The sequence below is a fragment of the Heterocephalus glaber genome, unplaced genomic scaffold (genome assembly GCF_053883595.1).
Source record: "Heterocephalus glaber isolate CG9 unplaced genomic scaffold, H.glaber_assembly_v1.0 deba00001687, whole genome shotgun sequence".
In the NCBI taxonomy this organism is placed as follows: domain Eukaryota; kingdom Metazoa; phylum Chordata; class Mammalia; order Rodentia; family Bathyergidae; genus Heterocephalus; species Heterocephalus glaber.
In genome coordinates, this window is record NW_028258412.1 from 13,267,613 (window position 1) to 13,293,135 (window position 25,523).

At 46.3% G+C, this 25,523-nt stretch overlaps 1 protein-coding gene and 1 long non-coding RNA gene across 9 annotated transcripts in view; one reads left to right on the top strand and one right to left on the bottom strand.

Moving 5' to 3' along the window:
• Positions 1-3,298: 3,298 nt before the first annotated feature.
• The window catches only part of Pxn (paxillin), a 64,503-nt gene continuing 42,278 nt past the window's right edge, over positions 3,299-25,523 (top strand). For 3 of the 8 annotated variants that reach the window (XM_021257354.2, XM_004843676.4, XM_004843678.4), the window contains exon 1: positions 3,325-3,481. In XM_021257354.2, the coding sequence (XP_021113013.2) occupies positions 3,469-3,481 (13 nt within the window). In that variant the 5' untranslated portion in view covers positions 3,325-3,468. Of the gene's footprint in view, positions 3,482-3,773; positions 3,852-3,880; positions 4,418-25,523 lie in introns of those variants that run through there. The other 5 variants (XM_087198427.1, XM_087198428.1, XM_087198425.1 and 2 more) reach the window with 4 other exon arrangements.
• Positions 6,592-25,523, bottom strand: part of LOC147821997 (uncharacterized) — a 48,215-nt gene continuing 29,283 nt past the window's right edge. Inside the window, exons 3-4 of the long non-coding RNA XR_015446289.1 lie at positions 7,442-7,520; positions 6,592-7,341 (exon numbers count right to left, since the gene is read on the bottom strand). This is a non-coding gene — a long non-coding RNA (uncharacterized LOC147821997). The remainder of the gene's footprint in view (positions 7,342-7,441; positions 7,521-25,523) is intronic.

Sequence of the window (25,523 nt, forward strand, 5' to 3'; positions counted from 1 at the left end):
GCTAAATTGCCCAAGCTGGCCTCGAACCTGCAATCCTCCCAGAGTGCTGGGATTACAGATTGGCAACACCACCCCCAGCATCAGGAGGACTTTAGATGCAATGTCCAGAATCCACAGAGATGATACCAAGATCTCTGCAAAGAACATTCCAGCAAGGGGGCCCTAAACTTTAAAGGCCCTACAGCCAGAAGTGGCTTTCTGTGCTTGGAGGATATAAAGCAGGGGGAGGCCAGTGTGAGGGGAGGCACAGTGAACCTGGGGAGAGTGAAGAGGAGCGGATTTGAGGCACAGCCCTGGAGACCCTTGTGAAGAGTTTGTTTTATTCCAAGTGCAACGGAAAACCACTGGAGTGGTTAAACCAGGACTGATGAGACTGAATTTACATTTTTTAAATGCTACTTTACAACCCAGTTGTTCTTCTCTTAGGTATTTACCCAAGAGAAATGAAACCATATGTCTTCACAAAGACTTCTACGCAAATGTTCATAGCAGCTGTATTTATCACGGCCCAAGCTGGGAAAGAACCTTCATGTTTATCACCAGGATAACGGAGCAGCAAGTGCTGGCTCATCCATACAATGGAGTCCTACTCCACAGCAAAAAGGGAAAACAACTAACTAATACACACACACCATGGAGGAATCTTGCAAATATTACACTGAGCCAAAGAAGCTAGACCTCAGCAGCATGTGGTGGCGTGCTTGTATCCCAGCTACTCAGGGTGAGGCAGGAGGATCACAAGTTCAAGGCTAGCCTGGGCAACTTAGTGGTCTTGCTTCAAAATTTATTTTATTTTAGTGGCACTGGGAATTGAACCCAGGGCTTCAAACATACTAGGCAAGTGTTCTAACAGGGGGGCACACCTCCAACTCTTCAAAATAAAAATTTTAAAAAGGGCTGGTGGGCCTGGCATGCTGGTGTCCACCTGTAATCCCAGCACTGAGGAGGCTGAGGCAGGAGGATTACCATGAGTTCAAAGTCAGTCTGGGCTATATTGTGAGTTCAAGACCAGTCTGAGTGACATAGCAAGACCCTGTTTGAAAAACACAAAAAAGGGGGCCAGGGATTTAGCTCAGTGGTGCCACACCTGCCTCACAAGCACAAGGTCCTGAGTTTAATACCTGGTGCCACAAAAAACAAAACAAAAAAGGGCGTAGGGGGACAGGAATGGAGCTCAGTGTTCTCTGGATTCAATTCTTAGTACAGAAAGAAAGAAAAGAAAAAAAGAAAGAAAGAAAGAAAGAAAGAAAGAAAGAAAGAAAGACGGACAGACAGGCAGTGGGAGTGGTGCATCCCTGTAATCCCAGCACCACAGGACGCTGAGGCAGGAGAATTACCATCAGTTTGAGGCCAGCCTGGCTAGGTACATAGTGAGTTTAAGGTTGCATAGCAAGAATCTATTTAGAAAAAAAAAAAAAAAAGAAAGATGGCTGGGGATGTAGCTCAGTGGTAGAGCACTACTGAGCATGTGCAATGCCCTGGGTTCAATCCCCAATAACTTCTCCCCGATACCCACAAATAAAATCCAGACTCCTCCAGCTCCTCATTCCCCCAAAGAATTCAGACTATAACTTCATTTACTTTTTAATTTTTTTAAATGGTACTGGAACACAGGGCCTTCACACTGAGCTACATCCCCAACCCTTTTCCAAATTTTTTGAGTCAGGAGGATCAAAAGTTTGAATGCAGCCTGAGCAATTTAGCAGTTTAAGGAGACATTGTCTCACAGCGATGCAGCTGAGCGTGAAGGCTCTGAGTTCAATCCCCAGAACCACACACACATAAAGTTATTCACCTTATGTGTTTTTACTGAGCACCTACTATGTGCTGTGACCTATGCCAGGGATAGGGCAGCAAACAAGTGAGCTCCATCTTTCTGAAGTCTAGAATTGAGCAGGAGACAGACACAAACAGCAAGTACATAAGAATTACTTAATTATAACCATTTTGTTTTGTTTCGATTTGAGGAGGGTCTTACTATTTAGTCCAGGCTGGCCTCGAACTTGCAGCAATTCTCCTACCTCAGCCTCCTGAGTGCTGGGATTATAGATGTGCACCACTATGCTCAGCTTACTTAGCTATAATCATGATGAGTGCTTCTAGTTGCTAAAAATAATAGTAACAAGAGTCAGGAAATTTTTTTGTTTTGTTTTGTTTTTGGTACTGGGGATCGAACAGTTTTATGTTGAAAGCCCCAAAATAATGATGATAGACTTTTTTTTTTTTTTTTTTTTTTTAGTGCCGGGGATCAAGCTCTGGTCCTTGCGCTTGCAAGACAGGCGGCAAAACCACTGAGCTAAATCCCCAGCCTGTGGGGACGGAGTCTTGCTGGTGATCTCCATGTTTCAGCCTCCCAAGCGCATTGGGATGCCTGCCTTTGTCAGATGTGAGTCTTCTTACCTGACCCTATTCATTGCCCTTTCTCTTTCACAGGTGTTGCCCCTAACTTTATCTCAGCATTTGTTTTCTGGAGAGCCTAGCCTGACACAGAGGGAGTTGGTGGCTGGATTCTTGAGGGACAGGGAGAGATTGAAGCTGTGTCTGCAGAGCATTTCAACGTAAAATTGGCCAACTACCATCACCTATCCTAAAGTGTGAGGAAGGACAATTAATAACTACCTCAGTGGGAATTAATTTGATAATAGGTATATAGTATTTGTCTATTCAGACACTCAAGAAATAGCTGTTATTATGCAATTTCTGAGTACCCTGCGTGTGACTTTCCTGCCGTTTTCCCTTTGACAGCTCATCTGGGGACCCTTCCACCCTGTGCAGAATCTTGGCAAAGACTCTAGGGACAGTGGATTTGTGAAGACTAAAAGATATGTAACCTCACAAGTATTGGATTTGGGCTCAAAGGCTGGTCTGTGACCTGCACGGTCCACAGGGCAACCCCAGGAAATGTCCTCCAAAGGATCCGGCCCTTGCCTGGTACTGGTTTAGGGTCCTCCCGGGAGGGGACCTACTGGGAGAATCAGACTTTCCAGTGGACACGGAGGCATATGATGACCGAGTGACTGATGAATGGACCGACACATCTGTCCGTTTGAAGGTCAGGAAGTGACTTTGAACGACAGAGACTAGCGGGAGGGCCTGAGGGCCTGGAGGCCTCCCGCAGGCCCACTCGTCCGCCAGGGGGCGCCACAGCCACGCCCCGCGTCGCCCCCAGTCCGGACTTTGGCGCGGCCCCCTGGGTAGGCGGGGGGCGTGGCCAGCGTCCACTAGAGGCGTGTCAGCTTGTCACGGGGCGAGGGGAGTGGCCAGAGCCCACGCGGGGCGGGGCCAGATGTTCGCGGGCGCGACGGGGGCGGGGCGCGGCGGGCGCGGCGGGCGCGGGCGCGCGCAGCGGCGGCGCGTTCTGTTCCGGGCCAAGGCTGGTGGCGGAAAAGTTGCCGGGCGGAGAGCAGCGGCCCCGGGACGGGCAGAGAACGTCACGCCGAGCCGGATCCCGACACCCGCAGCCCCGCCATGGACGACCTCGGTGAGTGAGCCCGAGGGTGAGGGAAGAAGCGGCGAGGGGTGCGCGGTCCCGGGCCGGGGGGGGGCGGGAGCCAGCGGCGGGGTCCGCGGGATCCCACCTCCGGCAGCCCGGGCTCCTGCTCCTGTCCCTGCCGGCCCGGGCTCTGCGGGGCTGGGATCCCGCGCTGGGCCTGTGTCTCAGGCCAGGCCGGCCCTGCAGCCGTCCTCACTGCGGCCACCCTCCGCATGGGGACGGCCCCACCTTGGCACCCCCGATTGTGGCGACCCACCCTCATCTCCTGTCCCGGGCCCAGGCACCAGCTAACTCCCAGGAACCCACATCGTCCGCTTCAGGACGGGGCCCCGCTCCCTGCACCAGACCACCTCCTCAGGTACTAGACCCTCACTTCACAGACCGCTCCCCACCCCCACCTCACACAGATCAACCACCCAACTCGGGGAGCTGCCGCTTCATACGGTGTCGTGGGCTGGTCCTTCATTTCTGGGGCTCGCTCCTCCCCCTCCAGGGAGGCCCCCCACTTCACATACTGGCCCCCACACGTCAGGAGTAGTCCCTTGGAGCCCACTGCTTTCATCTCACAAGTCAGATTCACAAGCTAATGATGAGCCTGTGATGACCACACCCCCGTTTCAATGACAAGTTTCCCAGTCTACTCCACTAAACCCCTCATTTCCAGTCTGGTAACCCCGTTTCATGGACCGATCATTCCATTTTCCCTGACCTGACTAGCCATCCACCCCGAGACCAGCCTCTCCTTCATTTGTAAACCTACAAGACAAGTTGGGGAGTCATGCCTCTCCCCTCCATTCCCCCATCCTGGTGAAATGCCAGAGGAATGAAGTGGAAGGCAGGCCAGGAGGTACGGCCATCTCTGAACAGGCCCTGGCTGGCAGGGTCCCCCACCTCCAGCGTCAGGCCCTGTTGGCAGCCACACAGGTAAGGAAGACAGGTCCCCAGAACAGAGTTTTACTGTTTTCTTGTTAATGGAGCCCTGAGGGTGCTCTTTTCAGTCCAGTCTTGATCTGGTGTTAGTTCAGGCAGACGAAAGTATCTCCTGGAAGTGGATTCTGAACCCAAGGGGCTTCATGCCAGGGTTCTAGGAATGACTTTAGTGAGTGGTGTGATTCCCATAGCGGAGGATTCACTGCTTCTCTCTCTGTCCCATGTCTCTGAGCTGGGGATGCTGGGGCGGGGAGGAGGGGTGGGTTTCTTCTCTGTAGGAGCCTTGTCTTCCCTCTCTGGACTGTGGGTAGCTTGTGTGACCATTTATGCCTCCTCTGTCCCAACCTCTGAGAAGCAGATTCATCAGACGGACTGGGATCAGGGAGGCCCTGGGAGATTCTGAAAGAGAGGTTGGTGTAGGGTCCTGCCTGTTTTGCAGAATGTGATGGCTGCCAAGCATAGTTCTGCCTTTGGGTCAGGCTTGGCACCCATTTTCCCAGCACACTGAAGGTTGGCTTGGCTTCAGGCAGGTATTTTTTTTTCACGTAAAAATAATTAAGCTGACAGGAGGCTGGGGGATGTGCTTTGCATCAGGATCTGAAAGTCTCAGGGCTTTCCCAGTTGAAACTAGGGAGCAGAGTTAGTTTCTAACATGGTGGTGGGATTCTGTTGCTTCTGGACAGTCCTGATGTTGTTTGAAGGACTGAAAAAATTCTTTGTAGAGTTCACAATCAAAGTCCGGAATTCCTGTCTTCTGACGGTCGGTCTTCCATTTAGGGCCAGGAAACTGACTTAGTCTCTGAAAGGAAAGAGAGTGTCCTGGCAGAGGGGATTGTAGGAATTGAAATTTGCTGTTTATGGAGTACTTCCCCATGCCTAGATTTGTCCCATCCTCACAACAGACCTCTTGTAAGATCTCCCTAAGGCTGCTGCTTTCATGTCTACTTGTCTTTTACAAATTGAGAACACTGAGACCAAAGCTGCATAGCTATAATAAGACAAAACCATGAGTGGAAACCCAGTTCCTAGCTCCTTGATCTGCAGCTCTTGTGCAGCAAGAGGTATTTCTTCTGGGAAGGGGCCTCATAGGTGCTTGAGGAAGGGTTGCAGTGGACAGAGACCGCCACCTGTGACTTCTGCCACCTTCCTCCATAGGCTGTCTTGTTGCTTGGGTCCTGGCTGCCTCACTTCCTTGGCCTGAGCTCCCAGGGGAGCAGCCACGCCTGGCTGACCCCAGTCTAGGGTGGGAGGAATCGGGTGTGCAGGAGGGGAGAGGAATTCGCCTTTGAGCCCAGGCCCTGTCAGCTGTCTGGATGGCTGCTCAGCACACTGCCCATCAGCTGTTTTCCTTAGGGTGGACACAAAGGCCAGGCCTCTTGTTTTTATTTTTCTCCTGAGAGTGCTGTCCACTATGAGCCTCCTGGTCCCCAGCACAGGGAGAGTTTACAGTGATCTCTCCCATGGCAAGGCCAGGAGAGCTGAGCCTCCTTTATGACTTTGTTTTTTGGTCTTAAAAAAAAAAAATTTGGATAACTCTTCCCCTCCCCATTGTGGCCAGTGACAGAATCACCATGTGCTGTTTAATAAGTTACAAATTTATAGGTCTTTGAGCAGAAAAACATAAACACAGCGTGTCCTACCCTTCTCTGTGTGTTCTCTCCTCTCTTCACTCTGTGCTGCTGGGTGGCTGCTTGGTGGCTTTTTTCATTGCAGTTTAGATGCTGGTTAGGCTGGAGTTCACTCTGTTCACATTCTGGCCAGGGTTTCCTGGACAGCGTTCCCACAACACTGAGATTATGTTTTCTGCCCCAACTCCTCTCTCTCCTCTTGTTCACATTCTAATGTTCTTGAGGTGGGGGGAGTTGGTCACAACTGTGGCCCAGCAGTGATTGCACATGCTCGATAGGAGACAGGCACCGTACTCAGCACTTTTTGAGTATTATTACAACTGTCTGAGAGGGAAGTGATTTATCTTTGCTTCATAGATGGAGAAACCTGAGCTCAGCGAAGTTCGCAGGGGGAGCTGGGGATTGAGTCCAGACTGATCTAATTCCAGATCTGGTCATCTTAATCATAAGGTGGTAGGGGCTGGGGACTAACTAGGGGATGAGCCACAAGGCTTGTGGAATAACTGGTAGTTACCCTAAAATTTCTGCCCTGGGGGCCATCCCTAGGAAGTGACCTGCATGGCAAACAGTGGGTCCAGGGCAGGACTTGATAACTTGACTTCCCATCCACTAGCAAGGGGAACAGCCAGATGTTGGCAATGCCCAGTTACTGGTGGAATCTGCACATGTCTTCTCTCAGCTTCTCAGCAGTCTTGACCCTTTGCAAAACAGTACCTCATTGTCCTTGGGGGTAGTGCTGGGGGGACAGGGGAGTTGCCTGGGGCATTCTGGGCTATGAAGCCTCCCTGTTTCCATGGAAAGTCTGGACTTTCGGCTCAACTGTCTGTGGTGCCTCTGTGTGTTGGGCCAGGGTCAGGACACCCAGCAGCTGGCCCTGTGGCAGAGGCAGCATTTGCCTGTGAAGTGGTGGTACCCTGCTGATGGGTGCTTTGTCAGTTAGATGCTAGTAAGGAGCTGAGCTGGGATTCTTCCCCTGGTGTGTTTGATTCCTGAGCAGATACCCTTTCTGATACGCACAGCTTGGAGTGGAAAGACAGACTTGGGCTGTGGGTGTCATTGCTCCATCATTATGGGGTCAAGGTCTCTTCAGGGAACACCTCAATATTCCCTTTATCTAGCTTCTCTAATGGTGGCCATTCATTGGAGGGACTGGGTGGGGCCGACGAAAGGCCAGAGTTACCACTGAGGCTCTGTGCACCCCACTTGGCCATTTATTCATTGTGCATGGGGTTTCTGACCTCTGAATCTTCCCTTGAGCCTTTACCTTGTTCCAGGTCCAGAGGAAGTATCCTAGAAATACAAAGGAATCAAATCAATAAGGAATAAAAATCAAATGTATCATTAACAGAAGTATAAAGAATGGTTGAAAGCTAGGCATGGTGCCACACACCTGTCATCCAAGCACTCGGGAGTCCGAGGCAGAAGGATTATTCTGAGTTTGAGGGCAGCCTGGGCTACATGGCGAGACCCTGTCTCAAAAAAAAAAATAGTTGGTTACAAGTCTGATGATTTCAGAGAACTTGTGAACACCCTTCCCTGAATACTTAAATCATCTAGCTTTCTCCTAGCTTCATTCCAGCCTGTCCCTTGGTTGTTGTGGTCTCAATGTCTTCATTAATAAAACACTTTACTTTTTTCCCCCCAGGTACTGTATCGAACTCAGGATCTTGTGCTTGTGTGGCAGATGTGGCGCCACTGAGCTAAATCCCTGGCCCTCCTTTTTCTTATTTTTGTTTTTTGGGTTTTTTTGGTACCAGGGATCAAACTCAGGATCTTGCACTTGCAAGGGAGGCGGCGACACCACTGAGCTAAATCCCCAGCCCCCTCTTTTTTCTTTTTTTGAGATGGGCTCTCACTCAGTTGCCCAGCTTGACCTCAGACTTGTGACCCTCTTGCCTCAGTGCTCTGAGTAGCTGGGGCTATAGCTGTGTGTCACCATGGTCTGTTTACTTTTTCTTTTCTTTCAGTGTTCATAGAACTCTTTGGGGCCGGGGATTTAGCTCAGTGGTTCTGCTGCCTGCCCTGCAAGTGCAAGGACCTGAGTTTGATCCCCGGTACCAAAAAAACAAAACAAAACTAGAACTCTTCCATAAAATGTATTTAGTGCTTACTTCTGGGCTGGGCGCCTTACACACATGGTTACAGTGAATCAGTCAGTCATATGAGGCAGGTTTTGTTATTATTAGTATTCTGTCTAGCCACTTCATCACAGAGAAGGTAAGCCCACTTGCCCAAGTTCTATACTTAGTGACTGATGGGGGTAGGATTTGAATTCAGATGACTACAGAGTTGTACTTGTAACCAGCCATTCTTTTTCCTTCTGTTCTTTTATTTTTTTTGTTTTTCTCTTGAGACAGGGTCTTGCTATGTGCTGTATTCAAGCTGGCCTTTAACTCACTATGTAGTCCAGGGTGGCCTTGAACTCATGGTGATCCTCCTGCCTCAGCCTCCCAAGTGCTGAGATTAGAGAGGTGTGCCACCATGCCCCGCTTGTTACTTCTGTTCTTGATACTATGTTTGATCTTAGTTGCCTATTGATTTGATTGCTTTCTATTTCTAGAACACCAAAACTCTTTTTTTTTTTTTTTTTTCCAAAAATCTTTTCTGCCTCCTCCCCACACCCCTCATACTCTGTTCAGTCTCTTGTATCTGTGCTTTTCCCATTTCCGGTGGCTTCTTTCCTCTTCTTTATCCTTTCCTGGAGACCTTATGCTCAGGATGGGACAGAAGATGCTGGTGGCATTGTCTTCTGATCAGTGGAGGGGCCCTGCTCTGTCCTCACCAACCACTTGTTCAGTCACCTGTTGCCCTTAAGACAGAGCTGTGGGCTGGGAGAAGCTGGGGGCCTCCTCCGAGATCCCTCTCCCCCACTTTTGTTTGGGAGACAGGATCCTTCCTGTGCTCCCATCCTTGACCTTCCCCACACAGACTCTCCTTGTCTTTCTTCGGGTGTTGGTTACAGCCCTGTCTCCAGTGGAAGAAGCTGTTGAAAGCGTCTGGGTGGAAAATGGAGGATGTCATGTGGGAAGGAGCAAGAGGGGGAGGGAGAGGGAGAGGGAACAAAATAAGAAGCTGAGTTTTCTCAAAAATATTGACAAGGAGCCAGGGATTTAGCTCAGTGGTTCCGCTGCCTGGCTCAAAAGCGCAGGGACCCGAGTTTGATCCCCGGTACCAAAAAAACAAAACCAAAAGCAACTTATTAAAGTGGAAGGTTGCTGGACGTGGTGGTGCATGCCCTTAGCACTCAAGAGGCTGAGCAGGGGGATTCCCATGAGTTTGAGGCCAGCCTGGGCTACATAGTGAATTTAAGGCTAGCATGGACTACATAGTGAGACCCTGAATCAAAAACATAAAACAAAAAATACAGTGGAAGGTCAGGGTTTGTCTCCTTACTAAGCCTCCATCCACTGCCTTGGATCTGGCCTCAGCATATAGTCGCCTCCCGATAAGTCTTCCAGCTAAAGAACTGCCTAACCAGTGGGACTTAGGAACGACCTCTCCAGGGAGGCCTTGAGTGGTGGGCCAGTGGCAGGCAGAACATGTGGTCAGCCAACTAGCAGAGCTCTGATGGCCAAATCTTCCCTTAAGATGGCCTTTTAGTGCTTGTTTCTTGTATGATTGTGGTATTGTGGTTTTATGGGCGAATATTGTTAGTTAGGTGCATGCTAAAGTATTTGGGGGTGAAATCTTGTAATGTCTGCAACTTAGTTTTTGTTTGTTTTTTTGTTACTGGGGATCGAACTCGGGACCTTGTGCTCACAAGGCAGGCGGCAAAACCACTGAGCTAAATCCCCGGCCCAGCTTAGTTTTAAATGATATAGTTAACGCACACACACACACACACACACACACACACACACACACACACACACACACGCATGCACACACAGAGTCATCCTTTGGTATCCACGGGGGATTGGTTCCAGGACTCCCCTTGCATACCAAAATGCTTGTATGCTCAAATCCCTTGTAATGCTCAAATCCCATTTTAACGGCCTGGTATTTGCAGAGAACCTATGAACATTCTTCCATGTAGACTTTAAATCATCTCTAGATTGCTTATAATACCTGATACAATGTAAATGCTATGTAAATCATTGTCATTGGCCAGGGGCTCTGCCCGGCATCTGCCTGTGGTTGGCCTAAGTGACTGTGGCCTCCTGGGGCTGTGCAGGTGGTGGAAGGACAGGGCAGGAGCCTCCAGTGACAGTGACTCCTGACTGTCAGCTGGGGAGGTGGGTGCACAGCGCTGGGCAGAAAGCAAGGCCAAAGAGACCGCATGTCTCAGTTAATCCTTGTCGCTGGGACACAATACCCAACACCAACAGATTAAAGGAAGAAAAGTTTATTTTGGCTCACAGTGTGCAGAGGTTTAAGTCCATGGTTGTTTGGCTCCAAGGCACAGCGACGTGGCAGAGGAGAGTTGCTTAAGGCATAGAGGACAGGAAGCAGAGTCAAAGGAGGATCGGGGAAGGGAGATAGATCCTTCTAGCGAGTTAGCTATTCACCCCATAATCCAGTCACCTTCCAAAAGCCCCACCTTTGAGTGTATGAGGCTCTCGGGGGACATCTAGATATAAACATAACTGCACTTCCATAGGTGTGGAGTTGGCTTGGGAGTTACTTGGGCATGGTGACATAATTAGATGAGGGTCAGGGCAAGAGAGACACTGACTTGCAGTTTGGAGGGGTTGTCTGGGATGGTAGGATGTAGAGCAGGGCTTTACGAAGTGCAGGAGTAGCCCTCATGCAGCTCCAGTTCTGGGGGAAGAGGAGGTGCCTTTTGCTTCACACTGTGAGCCTCTTATCTGTGGCCACATGCACACCATGAGTCTGTGGGCAGCATGGTCCCAGTGGTCCAGGTTCTTTTTGCAGCTCAGATCAGGCCCATCAAGTTCTCCAGCATTCTGGGTCCTTCTCCTGGAATCTCCAGTCCCCATATCCCCATTGTCTAATTTGTTCTGACCCAAAGCTGGGGCACTGGGCCTCCCATCTGCTTTGGGGGAAAAGTTGGACTCTGGCATCAGTGGCCCCCTGGACTCAGAGGCAGAACTGAGGGCCCTGATGCCTACTAGAAATGGTTTAGGCCAGCAGGAGCCCTTGGGGGATGAGGGCTTCATTCGAGGGTCTTCTTTGCACTTCACATCTGTCAGCAGTCAAGGGCGGGGGCAGAGGCTGGTGCTTTGGAGGGCATCAGGGGGTCTTTGTGAGGTCTTGAAGTGCTGTGTCAGGGCCTCACTTGGCTTTGCGAGAAGCAGCGAGATGTGTTTTATGGGGGGAGGGGGTGGTGCTGGGAGGAAGCTTTATGTAACTCTTGGCTGGGGCTCAGGTAATTGTTTTAATGAAATGGAATGCAGCTTATTCAGAACTCACTTGGCAGAAACAGCCACGTTCTGTTTTCTGCTTGGGGAGAGCAGGGCACGCATTTCCAGCTGTTTTGAATCTTAGGACCCTGGGTTAGCTGAACAAGGTGGGTGGAAGCCTCCACAGAGGGCTCCTTCCTACAGGGGCTCAAGGAGCTTCAGGTTGGATGTGTCACTCTGTGGGGTGTGCTCGCGTGGGTGCGTTCGTGTATGTGTGTGTGTGTGTGTATTGCTGGGAATCAAACCCAGGGCTTTGCACATGCAGAGCACTAACAATACTCCCCAGCCTCTGTGTGTCCTTTTAAATAAGCTGTAAGTACCGTGGCCTCTTTGACAACAGAAACCCAGATGAAAGCAGACTGTAAAACAGGGCCAGTACCTGCCACCTGGGTTGTGCAGCTGAGTGAGTGAGGATGTGATGGTGCTTAGCACACCTCAACGAAAAGGCCTCTTTGTTTATTCACCATTGACTCCACCCTCCACATCCTCACCTCTCCACTGAAACACCTTTTAATACCTTCTCCACCAACCTCCTACACATCTGCCATCAGTGGGGCCCTTTGCAGCCTAATGTGGCCTCATGGGTTCCACCTGCATGTCCACCTGGACCCCCTTGTTCTTCTGTCTTCTTTTTACCTCTCTGCCCTTCCTTTTTTTTTTTTCTGGTGCTGGGTATCAACTCCAGGGCCCTGTCTTGTTAGGCACATGCTCTACCACTTTGTTCACACCCCGCAGTCCTTTCCTAACCTCTATACATTGCTTCTTTTTCTGTTTTGAACACAACCTGGCTTGTTCTTCTGCACTTTCTGACACATGTCCTACTCTTTAGTGGCCAAATTTCCTTCCCTTCCTTAAGCCATGCTTGCTTTTCCACAGATCCTCCCTGCCTTCCTTTCCCACTTCCTTTTCTGATCCCTTTGTGTGGGGGCACTTTTGTGTTTTCCCAAAGTGGTTGGTTCTGGTTCTTCCTGTTTTTCTCCTCCCTCGAGTCTTAGTCAGTTTACAGTTGACATACTTACTTGCTTGATTTTTGTTTGTTTGTTTTTGGTTTGAGATAGGGTCGTTATGCAGCCAAGGGTGGCCTTGAACTTGGGGCAATCCTCCCGCCTCAGCCTCCTGAGTGGTGGGTTTGCAGGCACGCACCACCACACCTGGCTATGTGACTTCTTTTAGAACTCTCTGTGTGTATGTGTGTGTGTGTGTGTGTGTGTTTTGGCAACACTCAGGTTTCTGTTTCCCCCCCTGACGTGGATTCTATTGTCCAGATTCTTCCGGTCTGCACAGCCAGCAAAGACCCAACTCATTTCCTTTTCACTCTGTCTTTGAGGCTTCCTCTGTTGTCTGGTTTCTGTATTATGGCCAGTTCTCTTCTCCTGGCCTGTGTTAGATAAGAGGCATTTGTACAGCCCTTAGAGGTTGAAGGAACACTTTCATGTGCTTCATAATTTTTGATTCTGACAGTAACTCTTGGAGGGAAGTAAACCCATTTTACAAACAAGGAAGCTAAACTGAAGCTAAGAGGTCTTAAGGGAAGAGGACACACCCAGTGTCAATGCAGAAGATGATGATGCAAGAACTTGAACCTACGTCTTCTGGCCCCTAACCCAGTTTCTTTTTGGTTTTTCATACTGGAAATCCAAAGGCAGATATGGGAAATTACAGGTCAGATTTGACCTGCAGACCTATGTTGCTAGGCCTTCCTAATATTTAAAATATTCCAAATTAGTTGCCAATATTCAAAACCATCAGGAGATTGTCCCTCAAAAATCCATTTCTTTTTTTTTTTTTTTTGTACCAGGGATTGAACTCTGGGCCTTGTGCTTTCGAGGCAGGCGGCAGAACCACTGAGCTAAATCCCCAGTCCTCAAATCCATTTCTTTTGAAAAATCAGATTTGGGGTTGGGGTATAGCTCAGTAGTAGAGTGTCCAGCATGCATAAGGCCCTGGGTTCAGTCTCTCTAGCACCAGAAAAAAAGGAAAAAGAAAAATTAGATTTGGTTACACTGGACACATGTTCTCAATTGCATGACTTTGCTCACCACCCTAGCTGCAGCCCTTTCTGCTCCTACTGTGGGCCTAGCTTCCCTCCCACATATTTCAATGCAATTTTTTTTTGTACCAGGGATCGAACTCGGGGCCTTGTGCTTTCGAGGCAGGCAGCAGAACCACTGAGCTAAATCCCTGGCCCCCCTCTCACATACTTCTACCTGTCCTCTGCTTTGGGTGGATTCTAAGAATGCTGTCTTTCTGCCCTATATTTGTAACAAACATACAGTTGCCAAATCTAGGAGTTTTCCTTCTTTCTCTTTTTCACCCAGTGCTGGGGATTGAATTCAGGGCCTTGCATATGTTTTGAGCTCAAACATGTCAAAAAACCAAAACCCAACCTAACTGAGCTACCTCCCAGCTCTTTTAAAGTTTTTAATGTGATTTTTGTGTGTGTGTGTGTGTGTGTGTGTGTTTTCTTGGTAGGGGGATTGAACTCGGGTCCTTGCGCTTGCAAGGCAGGCAGCGGAACCACTGAGCTAAATCCCCGGCCCTGTTTGTTTATTTTTTGAGACAAAAAAACCTTTGCTCACTTTGTAGTACAGGCTGGCCCTGAGCTTACTATGTGGCCCAGGCTGGCCTTGAACTCATGGTGACCCTCCTGCCTCAGCCTCCTGAGTGCTGGGATTATAGGCATGTGCCACCAGCCTGGCTTAAAAATTTGAGTTTTTTTGTGTTATCCAGGCTGGTCTTGAATTTACAATCCTCCTGCCTCAGCTTCCTAAATTACTGGGATTACAGATGTGTGCCAGTGCTCTCAGTTTATAAGGTTTTTTTAAAACTGGATTTTCTGATTTTTTTTTCCTTTCTATACTGAGGATTGAACACAGGGCCTTCTCACTGAGCTGTATCCCAGCCCTTCTGTTATTTTGTATTTTGGGACAGGGTCTTGCTAAATTGCTGAATTGCCCAAGTTGGGCTTGAACTTTTGCTCCTCCTGCCTTAGCTTCCCAGAGTTCTGGGGTTACAGGTGTCTGGCTCCACTCCTGACTCTGAGGTAGATTTGACTGTTCGCCATCCCAGACATTCAGCTCTGCCTTGAGTCTGGGTCTTTGTCCAAATTGTAGAAAATAGCTTTCTCCCCTTCTTCTGTTTCGCCACACCTTCTGCCTTTCAGAATTTACTGAAGCCACTTTTGAGAAGGCCTTTCTCTGATTAAAACTAATGGAACCAGGGGGCGGGGATTTAGCTCAGTGGTTCTGCTGCCTGCCTCTCAAGCGCAAGGTTCTGAGTTCGATCTCCGGTACCAAAAAAACCCAAAACAAACTAATGGAATCTTGGGCTGGGGATTTAGCTCAGTGGTTCCGGTACCTGCCTCAAAAGCTACAGGTCCTGAGTTCGATCTCCAGTACCAAAAACAACAACAATAACAACAACAACAAGAAAAACTAACGGAACCTGTTGACCCTTCCTCTTAGATTTGTGTAGTTTGACAGATTAATGTAAAGTAGGTCTCCCCCTCTGCCTTGTAAGCTCCTTGAGGACAGGGATCTTATCCGCCCTTCACCTATCTCTGACCGCCAAGTACTGCTCTGTTCTCTCTGTGGTTGCTTGATAAATACTTGACGGTGGTTGATGATTAAATAGGTAGAAACTATGGACACCCGTTGTGATTCCAAACCTTCAGCAAACCACTTCCTCCCGTGGAGAATCTGAGTGAGAAATTCTCTGGGTTTGGGTTGGGGAGGCAGACAGAACCTGGGCTCTGACGTCAGCCACATCTGGGTCTGTGTGGATGGTGCCTCTTGTTACCTGTGTGACTTCAGCAGGTCACTTGACACTCTGAGCCTCTGTCCCCTCATCTATGAAACAGGCACATTTCCTAAAGTATTTTCAAAGTGCTCAAGATGTGATAACAATTAGCATTTGTTCTTAGAATCATCCATTCTCTGGGGCTGGCCTTTCAGTGTGACTCTCAGTATCCAGGTCTCCACTTCACGTATCTACGGGCTGTGTTCTCTGTGGCCTTGGCACTGGGCATTTAGCAGACATGTGCTTGCTTGGCTGTTCTGCTGCCTGGGTGAGGAACCTGACTTTGGTTATCTTCTGAGAGAATGTGACTTAGGACACTTCATGGCCCTGTATGTTGGAGAATATTTGGGGGGCCCTGCTTTGAAGGTGAAATGGTCATACCCCAGAGCTGGTGGTGTTTGGTTGGGTTTTGGTTTTGTGACATGTCATTTCCCCTGAGCATCTTTGGTGGCTTTGAGGAGGAAGCAGTAGTTGTTCAGTGGCTTGGCTTTTACTAATCACCCATCTAAGGTTAATATTTGAGAGCCACCAGAGTAGCAGCTCTGGGATCCACTTCCAAGTCAGTGCTGGGCTTCTTGCAGCACTCTTAGGCCGTGAAGGACGCTGTGTGACATCTATTAAGCCTCCCACGGAGACTCCTAGTAGCAATAGAGAAAGGGAGAGTTTGGTTTTCTGGAGTGAGACTGGTGGGTGTCCTGTGAGTTGACTCAGCTATTAGACAGATGCTGACCCTGCAACTATACTCTCTGCAGGAATGTTAATCCCATTGGGCCTGTCCTGGACTTTGTTGGGGTTTAAAGTGGCTCAGAGCATCCTGGCCACGCCTTTCCTGTTTCCTGGAGCATTTCTCTTCCTTAGGTGGAAATGGGAGTATACAGTGGCCTGGACTTTGTTTCCTCTGTCCTGGCCATTTCTCCTGTCGACTGATGCTGATTAAATGGCTGGCTGCAGTGGTTTCTCATCCCTAATGTGTTCTGGGATGGCCACGTCAGGCTGGGTCCACTGGGGTGGGTGTCAAGAGCGGCTATTACGGCTGGAACACTATACCCATTCCTCAGAGACCCAACGTGACGGCCCTTGGAGTTAGTTTGGTCACATGCTGCCTGTCTCAGCAAGTCTGCTCCAGGAGTGGATATGTAGTTTCTTCACCACTCTTGAGGGTCAGCCTCGGTGGATCTTTGGGGTGAGGGAGCTGTTGAATAGCTGGTGGCCTCATCTCCTCCCTGCATTACCATTTTGGATGGCTTCTCTTGCGTCTTGCATTTTCCGAGAATTCCACCTCTTCCCCCTCTTTGGAAGTTGGCACGAGGAGCTGTTTTGCCGGGTCTGCTGAGGCAGCCAAACCAGAAACAAGCTGGAGGAGAAGAGGAGTGTCACCTGGATGTGGCTGTCATGGCTTCCTGTGATGGCTTGTGCTCATCTTTCCAAACATCCTGTTTGTGCTGCTAGAGCCGCAAGAGGGCTGACCAGGGGCAGCTGTTCTCTGCCTGACCTGGGGCAGAGTGTGGGGCCGGGGTGTCAGGGTCCATCTGTCCCCAGGGAGACACCCATTCTGCTGGTTGCTGGCTGTTAAGGACATTGCTGGCAGTTCCTCTGGGCATCACCCTGGCTCTGTCCATCCACTTCTCTGCTTTGGTTGCCATTGAGGTTTTCTGTGACTGTAGTCAGTTGGATTGGTCAGCAGGCCTCAGGATGCCACTTCCTCCTGTGGTTGTGGGGTCTGCAGCCCTTACCTTCTCCAGCAGAGGTGCTTGCTTGTGTCTGCATATTGAGCTTCCATCTAAGACTGAAGTTGTCCAAGGGGTTTTGTGGCTTTTTTACATTTTTCTTTTTTTGGGTACTGAGGATCAAACTTGGGTCCTTGCACTTGCGCAGTAGGCGGCGAAACCACTGAGCAAATCCCCGGCTGCTTTTTTATATTTTTGAAAATAAAAATATAAAAACATTTGGAAGTCATATATTAAGTTCAACCCTCTCATTTTACAGATAGACATATCAAAGCTGCCCAAGGGCAAAGAACTTGTCCAGGATGCTTACCAGCAGAGCAAGGCCTAGGCTTTTCCTTTCTGGAATATTCAGGGTCTTAGTTTTCCTACTTTCCTCCTTCCTTCCTTAGTTTTCTCCCTGTCTGCTGCAGTGTAGCCTCAAGCCTTGTTTTCCCCCTCTAGGGAGCATTTTCATTCATATTGTATCTGATACTGTTATTTAATTTTGTTTTTATGTTAAAGAAGATACATGCCTACTGTAAAAGGAAAAGTACAGAAGTTAAAGTCAGGTTCTTGCTGGGTGTGGTGGTGCACATTTGTAATCCCAGCACCCAGGAGACTGAGGCTGGAGGATCATTGTGAGTTTGAGGCCATCCTGATTTACATAGGAATTCAAGGCCACCCTGGACTACTTAGTGAGACCGTATCTCAAAAAACAAACAAATGAGAGAGAGGGAGAAGGGAAGAGGGAGGGGAAGTAAGGAAGAGAAAGGGAGGGAGGAGGGAAAGACAGAAAAATAAAGAGAAAGAAACTAAGTCTCCTTTTTTATTCCCCTTTCTGTGTTAACTATTAGTAATAGTGTGGCAGGGGTCTTTTTCAGCCACTTTTATACATTTATAAATATATTAGTATGCACATCACATATGCACCTTCAGTATTATTTTTATTTATTGTATTTATTTTTATTTTTATAATCATGGGGAATCAAACCCAGGACCTCACATGTGCTCAAATCAACTTTTTTTGGGGGGGGGGTACTGGGGATTGAACCAAGGGGCCTTTGGACTGTTGTACATTCCCTATCCTTTTAACTTGTTTTTTTTTTTTTTTTAATATTCAGGGTCTCTCTGTGTACTTCAGGCTGGCCTTGAACTCCCCTTGTATCTCAGGCTGGCCTTCAGCCTCCGTAATTACAGGCATGTGCCACCATGCCCAGTTCTTTCTTTCTTTCTTTCTTTCTTTCTTTCTTTCTGTTTTGAGACAGGGTCTTGCTAAGTCACTGAGTTGCCCAGGTTGGACTGGAATTTGTGATTCTCCTGCCTCAGCCTCCTAGAGTGCTAGGGTTACAGGCATGTGCCACCATGCCTAGCTTTCTCTTCAGTATTTTTATTTTTAAGTTTATTTTTATTATTTATTTATTATTATTCTTATGATACTGAGGATCGAACTCAGGACCTTGTGCTTGCGAGGCAGGCGGCAGAACCACTGAGCTAAATCCCCGGCCCTATCTCTTCACTATTTTTAGCTAAGAGCAGTGGCACACACTTGTAATCTCAGCTACTCAGGAGGCTGACTCAGGAGGGGGCCAGTTTAAGGCAAACCCAGACAATTTGGACCAGTGATGGTGAACCTTTTTGGGGGAGCGTACTGGGGGTTGAACTTGGGACCTTGCGCTTGCGAGGCAGGCGACTGAACCACTGAGCTAAATCCCTGGCCCCGATGGTGAACCTTTAAGAGCTTTCAGTGATACAAATAGGTTCTTGCCAGCAGTAATTTAGACGTGTCACAAAATTAAAAAAAATAAAAATAAAAGGACTGGAAAGTTAGGTAAGATGCTGCATCCATATAATCTCAGCTCTCAAGAGGCCGAGGCACGAGGATCTTGAATTTGAGGCCAGCTTGGGCTACATAGTGAGTTCAAGGCCAGCTTGAACTGTATAGTGAGACCCTGTCTCAGAAAACCAAAAAAAAAAAAAAAAAGGGCCCAGGGATGTAGTTCAGCAGCGCTGTACCTGCCTGGCAAGCACAAGGTCCTGAGTTTGGTCCCTGGTGTGTGTGGGGGATGGGACCAAACCAAAAAACACTGAACAAACAAATAAATAAAATATCCTATTTTAAGATTTATTTTTCTGTGTTGTTATAAATGTATATTAAAATGACTCATTATAATTCATGTTCTTTTTAGTGTTTCATGTGTTTTTTACTATCAGTGTTATACATGTTCCTTGTAGAAAAATTTAAAAACTGCCAACATGGGGCTGGGGATGTAGCTCAGTGGTGCTGAGCCTGCCTTGCAAGTGGAAGGTCCTGAGTTCAATCCCTGATACCGATAGAAAAAAAAGGAAAGAAATCTGCCAACATGAACAAAGAAGAAAATAAGGGAAACTCATATAATCATCCAGAGAAAACCATAACTTATTTAACTTTTTTTTTCAGCCACAATTAATATTTTAAAGTATTTCTGTAAAGTCTTTTTGTTATGGGCCTATTTACAATATTTTACATAATTGGCATAATTGCTAGCATTTGCTCTGTGTTAGGCACTGTCTGTCATAAGAACTTTCTCCTTCCTTGCCTTGTCTTTTTTTTAAATCCCTGTCCCCACCTTGTCTTATCTTTTCCCCACAACCCTATGAAATAGGTGTTCTTTTGGGGGGGCAGTACTGGGGTTTAACTCAGTCTTGAGCATGCTAAGCAAGTGCTTTCCCACTGAGCTACATTTCCTACCCTTTATTATGTATTATCAGCAAGGGGGCAGAATCCAAGGGCTTTACACTGAGCTACATTCCAGGCCCCAGTCCTTTTATTTTTTCAGATAGGGTCTTTCTAAGTTGCCCAGGCTGAACTAGAATTTGGGAGTTTCCTGCCTCAGCCTCTTGAGTAACTGGGATTATAGGTGTGCCCCACTATGCTTGGCTGAAGTTTTTATAGATGAGCGCACAAAAGTGCAGAGGGTGAGTGACTTCCTTGAGGAGTCTGTAGCCAGTTGGCCTATACAACCCTCTGGTTACGTGTGGGCTCCATTCTTTTTTGTTTCTTTTAATAGCAAAACATTTATTGGTACACGTTATGCATACATAATGATAATACTCATCATAGGGAATTTGCACCTGTACATGGTACATCCCACCCCTTTTTTCTGTTCCCCCCTCCCCTCATGCCTCTGCCCCCTCATGCACAAAAGCTTTGTTTCTGTTTTTTCTTTCTATTTTCTCTTTTTCTTTTCTTTTTTTTGGTACCAGGGATCGAACTCGGGTCCTTGCGCTTGCGAGACAGGCGGCAGAACCACTGAGCTAAATCCTCGGCCCCTCTTTTTATTTTCTTGTCCCTTCCTTCCTTTCTCCCACCCTCCTCCCTTGTTCCCCTTCCCATTTGAACATTTTCTTCCCATTTCCTAATATCTGTTATACATTTTAGTCCTTATTTCCACATTTGGTTTCTCACACCAGAGAAACAATGTGGTATTTACACATGTGTGTCTGATTTATTTCACTTGAGAGTATGGTCTCAAGGCCCATCCATTTATCTAGAAATGTCTGAAGCCCATCTTTCTTTATGGCAGAGTAATACTCCATTGTGTTAAAAAAAAAACCCTCATCTTTTTTTCTTTCTTTCTTTCTTTCTTTATTTTTTGGTACCGGGGATCAAACTTGCGTCCTTGCGCTTGCACAGCAGGCGGTGAAACCACTGAGCTAAATCCCCAGCCCAACCCTCATCTTTTTTATGCATTCGTCGGTTGATGGACATTTGGGCTGTTTCCAAGATTTAGTTACAAACGGTGCTGCTGGGCCGAGGATTTAGCTCAGTGGTTCCAGTGCCTGCCTCACAGGGGCAGGGATCCAAGTTCGATCCCCGGTACCAAAACAAAATCAAAAACAAAAAAACAAACGGTGCTGCTATAAACGAGTGTGCATATATTGCTGTGGTATGATGCTTTTAAATCTTTCGGGAAGCGATCAAAAAGGGGAATAGCTGGGTCAAGTGGAACCTCTAGTTTTAGTTTTTTGAGGAATTTCCACACTGATTCCATAGTGGTTGCACCAGTCTGCACTCCCACCAACAGTGGAGAAGGGTTCCTTTTTCCCCACAGCCCCACCAGCATTTGTTATTGATTTATTTCTTTATAACAGCTACTCTTTTTGGAGTGAGCTAGAATCTCAGTGTTGTTGTAGTTTACATCTCTCAAGTGACCAGTGATGTTGAACAATTTTTCATATATTTATTGCTGTTTCTACTTCTTCATCTGAGAAGTGTCTATTCATTTTAGATGCCCGTTTTTGGATTGGGTCTTTAAGTTTGAGGGATCTGATTTTTTTTGAGTTCTTTATATGTTCTAGATAATAGTCCTTTGATGAATAACTGGTACAAAATTTTTTCTCATGCTGTGGGTTGTCTTTTAACTCGGTTGGTGGTTTCTCTTGCTTTGCAAAAGCTTTTTAATAAGATGAGGCTCCAGTTGTTGATTCTTTGTAGTATTTCCCACGTGGTCTGGGTTTTTTTCATGAAGTCTTTGACTACTGCTGTGTCCTCAAGCATTCTACGTATTCTCTCTTCCAGCAGATTTAGTGTTTCTGTTTTACTCTTTAGATCTTTAATCCATTTCAATTTTAAGTTAGTGCATTGTGAAAGATATGGGTCTAGTTTCAATCTTTGGCATGTGAAAAGCCAGTTTTTCTAGCACCATTTATTAAAGAGGCTTTCTTCCAGTGACGGTATTTGGCTCCTTTGTCAAAGATAAGGTGGCTGAGTATGTCTGGAGTTGTTTCTGCATCTTCTAATCTGTTCCATTGATCCTCGGGTCTGTTCTTTTGCCAGTACCGTGCTGTTTTTATCATAGTAGCTTTGTAATATAATTTCAAGTCAAGGATTGTGATGCCTCCTGCCTACTTTTGTTGCCCAGGATTGCCTTTGCTATTCTAGGTCTCTTCTGGTTCCAAATGAATTTTAGGGGTTTTTTTCCTAATTCTGTGAGATTTGCTGTAGGAATTTTGATCAGGATTGCATTAAATCTGTATAACAATTTTGGAAATATAGCCATTTTCACTATATTGGTTCTTTCTACCAAAGAACAAGGGGTATCTTTCCATTTTCTGATATATTCTTTGATCTCCTTTTTCAGAGTACTGTAGTTTTCAGTGTAAAGTCTTTTACTTCCTTCATTAGATTGATTCCTAGGTATTTCACTTTTTTGGATGCTATTGTGAAAGGGATTATTTCTCTAATTTCTCTCCCAATGAGTCTGTTATTCGTGTACAGGAAGGCTATTGATTTTTGAGTATTGACTTTGTATGCAGCTACATCACTGAATTTGGTTATCAAATCTAAAAGTCTTTTGGTGGAGTTTTTGGGGTCTTCAATGGAGAATATAAAGTCATCTGCAAATAATGATAATTTAACTTTTTTCTTTCCCATCCTTATGCCTTTTATTTCTTTCTCTTGTCTAATTGGTTGGGGTAGTGTTTCCAGAATTATATTGAACAAGGCTAGTGACAGTGGACATCCTTGCCTTGTTCCTGATTTTAGAGTGAAAAATTTCAGTTTTTGCCCATTTAGTATGATGTTGGCTGTTGGTTTGTCGTAGATGGCTTTTATCAGATTGAGGTAAAGACCATCTATATCAATTTTTTGTAGGGTTTTTAACATGAATGGGTGTTGGACCTTGTCACTTGCTTTTTCTGCACCTATTGAGAGGATCGTATGGTTTATTGTTCTTGGCGCTGTTAATGTAGTGTATTACATTTATTGATTTACGTATGTTGTACCATCCTTGCATCCCTGGGATAAATCCAACTTGGTCATGGTATATAACCTTCTTGTGATTTGCTGTATTCTGTCTGACAATATCTTTTTTTTTTTTTTTTTTTTTTTTGGTACCGGGGATCGAACTCGGGTCCTTGTGCTTGCGCAGCATGTCTGACAATATCTTACTGAAGATTTTTGTGTCTATGTTCATTAGGGAGATTGGCCTGTAATTCTCTTTTGGTTGGATCCTTCTCTGGTGTTGGTATCAGAGTAATGCTTGCTTCCAGGAATGAATTTGGGAGTATTGCTTGCCTTTCAATTTCATCAAAGAGTTTGAGGAGTAATGGCATTAGGTCTTCTCTAAATTTCTTGTAGAATTCAGCAGTGAATCCATCAGGGCCAGGGCTTTTCTTTGTTGGTAGTTTTTAAATTACATATTCAATTTCATTGGCTGATAATGGTTTTTTAGAATTTCTGTATCTTTTTTTTTTTTTGGTACCGGGGGGTCGAACTCTGGTCCTTGCGCTTGTGTAGCAGGCGGCGAAACCACTGAGCTAAATCCCTGGCCCTGTATCTTCTTGATTCAGTTTTGGTAATTCATATGTATCTAGGAATCTGTCCATTTCTTCTGTATTTTTCATCTTATTAGAATACAGGTTTTTGAAGTAGGTATTGATGATCTTCTGGATCTCTGCAGGATCTGTTGTGATTTCACCCTTTTCATTCCCAATTGCATGGATTTGAGTCTTTTCTTTCCATTTTTGGATAAGGTTGGTAAGGGTTTATCGATTTTGTTTAATCTTTTAAAGAACCAACTCTTTGATTCATTGATTGTTTGTATTGTTTTCTTATTCTCCATTGCATTAATTTCTGGTCTGATTTTTTTTTTTTTTTTGGTACCGGAGATCGAACTCAGGTCCTTGGACTTGCGCAGCAGGTGGTGAAACCACTGAGCTAAATCCCCGGCCCTTGCTCTGATTTTTATAATTTCCTCCCTTGTACAGTCTTTGGGCTTGACTTACTCTTCTTTTTCTAGAAGCTTGAGGTTCAATATTAGATTGTTTATTTGAGCCCGCTCTATTTTCCTGATACAGATATTCACCGCTTGCATCCCATAAGCTCTGGTATGTTATATTGTCATTATTGTTTAATTGTAGAAACTATGCTCTCTTCTTTAATTTCATCTGTGATCCACTGGTTGTGTTATTTAATTTCCATGTGTTTATGATGTTCTTGTGGTTTCTTTTGCCATTTATTTCCAATTTCATTGCACTATGGCCTGATAATATGCATGGGATAATTTCAGTTCTTTTGCATTTACTTAAGCATGATCTATGAGCTAGTCTGTGGTCTGTTTTGGGAGAATGTCTCATGTGCAGCTGAGAAGAATGTATATTCTGATGTTGTGGGGTGGAACACTGTAGATATCTACTGATTCTGTTTGTTCAAAAGTTTCGTTCAGTTCTGATATTTCCTTGTTTGTTTTTTGTTTTTTGTCTAGTTGATCTGTTTATTTGTGACAGGAGTATTGAAGTCCCCCATTACAATTGTGTTAGTGCTTATCTATTCAAAAGTTTGGTTCAGTTCCAATATTTCATTGTTGATTTTTTTTTTTTTTTTTGGTACCAGGGATCGAACTGAGGACCTTGTGCTTGCAAGACAGGTGTAGCACCCCTGAGCTAATTCCCTGGCCCCCTTGTTGATTTTATGTCTAGTGGATCTGTTTGTGACAGTGGGGTATTGAGGCCCCCATTACAACTGTATTAGTGCTAATATGATTTTCCATGTGTGTTAATATGTGTTTTATATGGTTGGGTCCACTGCTACTTGGCACATATATATTTATGATTATTATCTCTTCTTGGATTGTTCCCTTTACAAGGATGTAGGGACTTTCTTTGTCTCTCTTAATCAATCTTGGCTTGAAATCCACATGTGGGCTCCATTCTGATTCTAGCTCACCATGAGCCGATGCACTGAGTGTCTCTCGGGATTGAGCCCAGGACCTAGTGTGTGCTAGTCAGCTTGCTCTACCACCAGACTATATCCCTACCCTCTTTTAAAGTTTTTGTTTGTTTTGAGATAGGATCTCTCTATGCAGCTCAAGCTGGCCTAGAATTTGTGGCAATCTGCCCACCTCAGCTTCCGAAGTGCTGGGATTACAGGCGTATGTTGCCATACCCAGTTTAGCCTTTTAAAAAAGTTTTAATTCAGGGTCTTGCTAAATGCTCAGGCTGGACTTAAACCTGACATCCTCTTGCTTCAGCCTCCCAAATAGCTGAGATTTCAGGTGTGCACCACCACCCCTGGCATATATGTATGTTTTTCATGTTATGTGGAGGTTACACGTGGATTACATGTAACATGCCTGGGGACCCAGTCATCTAGGAAATGAGCAGCATTAGTGGGGAGGGTATTGAATACCAGCTCCCTCAGATTTGTCAGGGACTGAGAATGACAAGGACGTGAGGTGTGAACTGGTGTGCTTTCCTTTGTGTATGTTGGAAGGTGTCCATGGTTGTGCAGAAGGAAGGAGCATTTCTGCTGTGTAGCCATCCCCCAGCCCTCTGTGCTTCTGTGAGCAAAGGTCTGAGGTCCCTCATATTCCTTAGACTAACAGACTGTGGGCCTTTGTCCTCCTGCCAGTTAGTTCTTGGGCTATTTGTTTTTATCTTTTCTGGCTTCCTGGTGAAGGGCCTATTCTCAGTTACTGAGCTTTCTCAAGTGACTGTTGAAATCTCCGATCTCCAGTTACAATTGTGGATTTGTCTCTTTCCTTTTGGTTCTGTCAGTTTTTGCCTCATCCGCATTAAAGCTGTTATTAGCTGTGTAAGCGTTTAGTATAATTATGTCTTCACAATG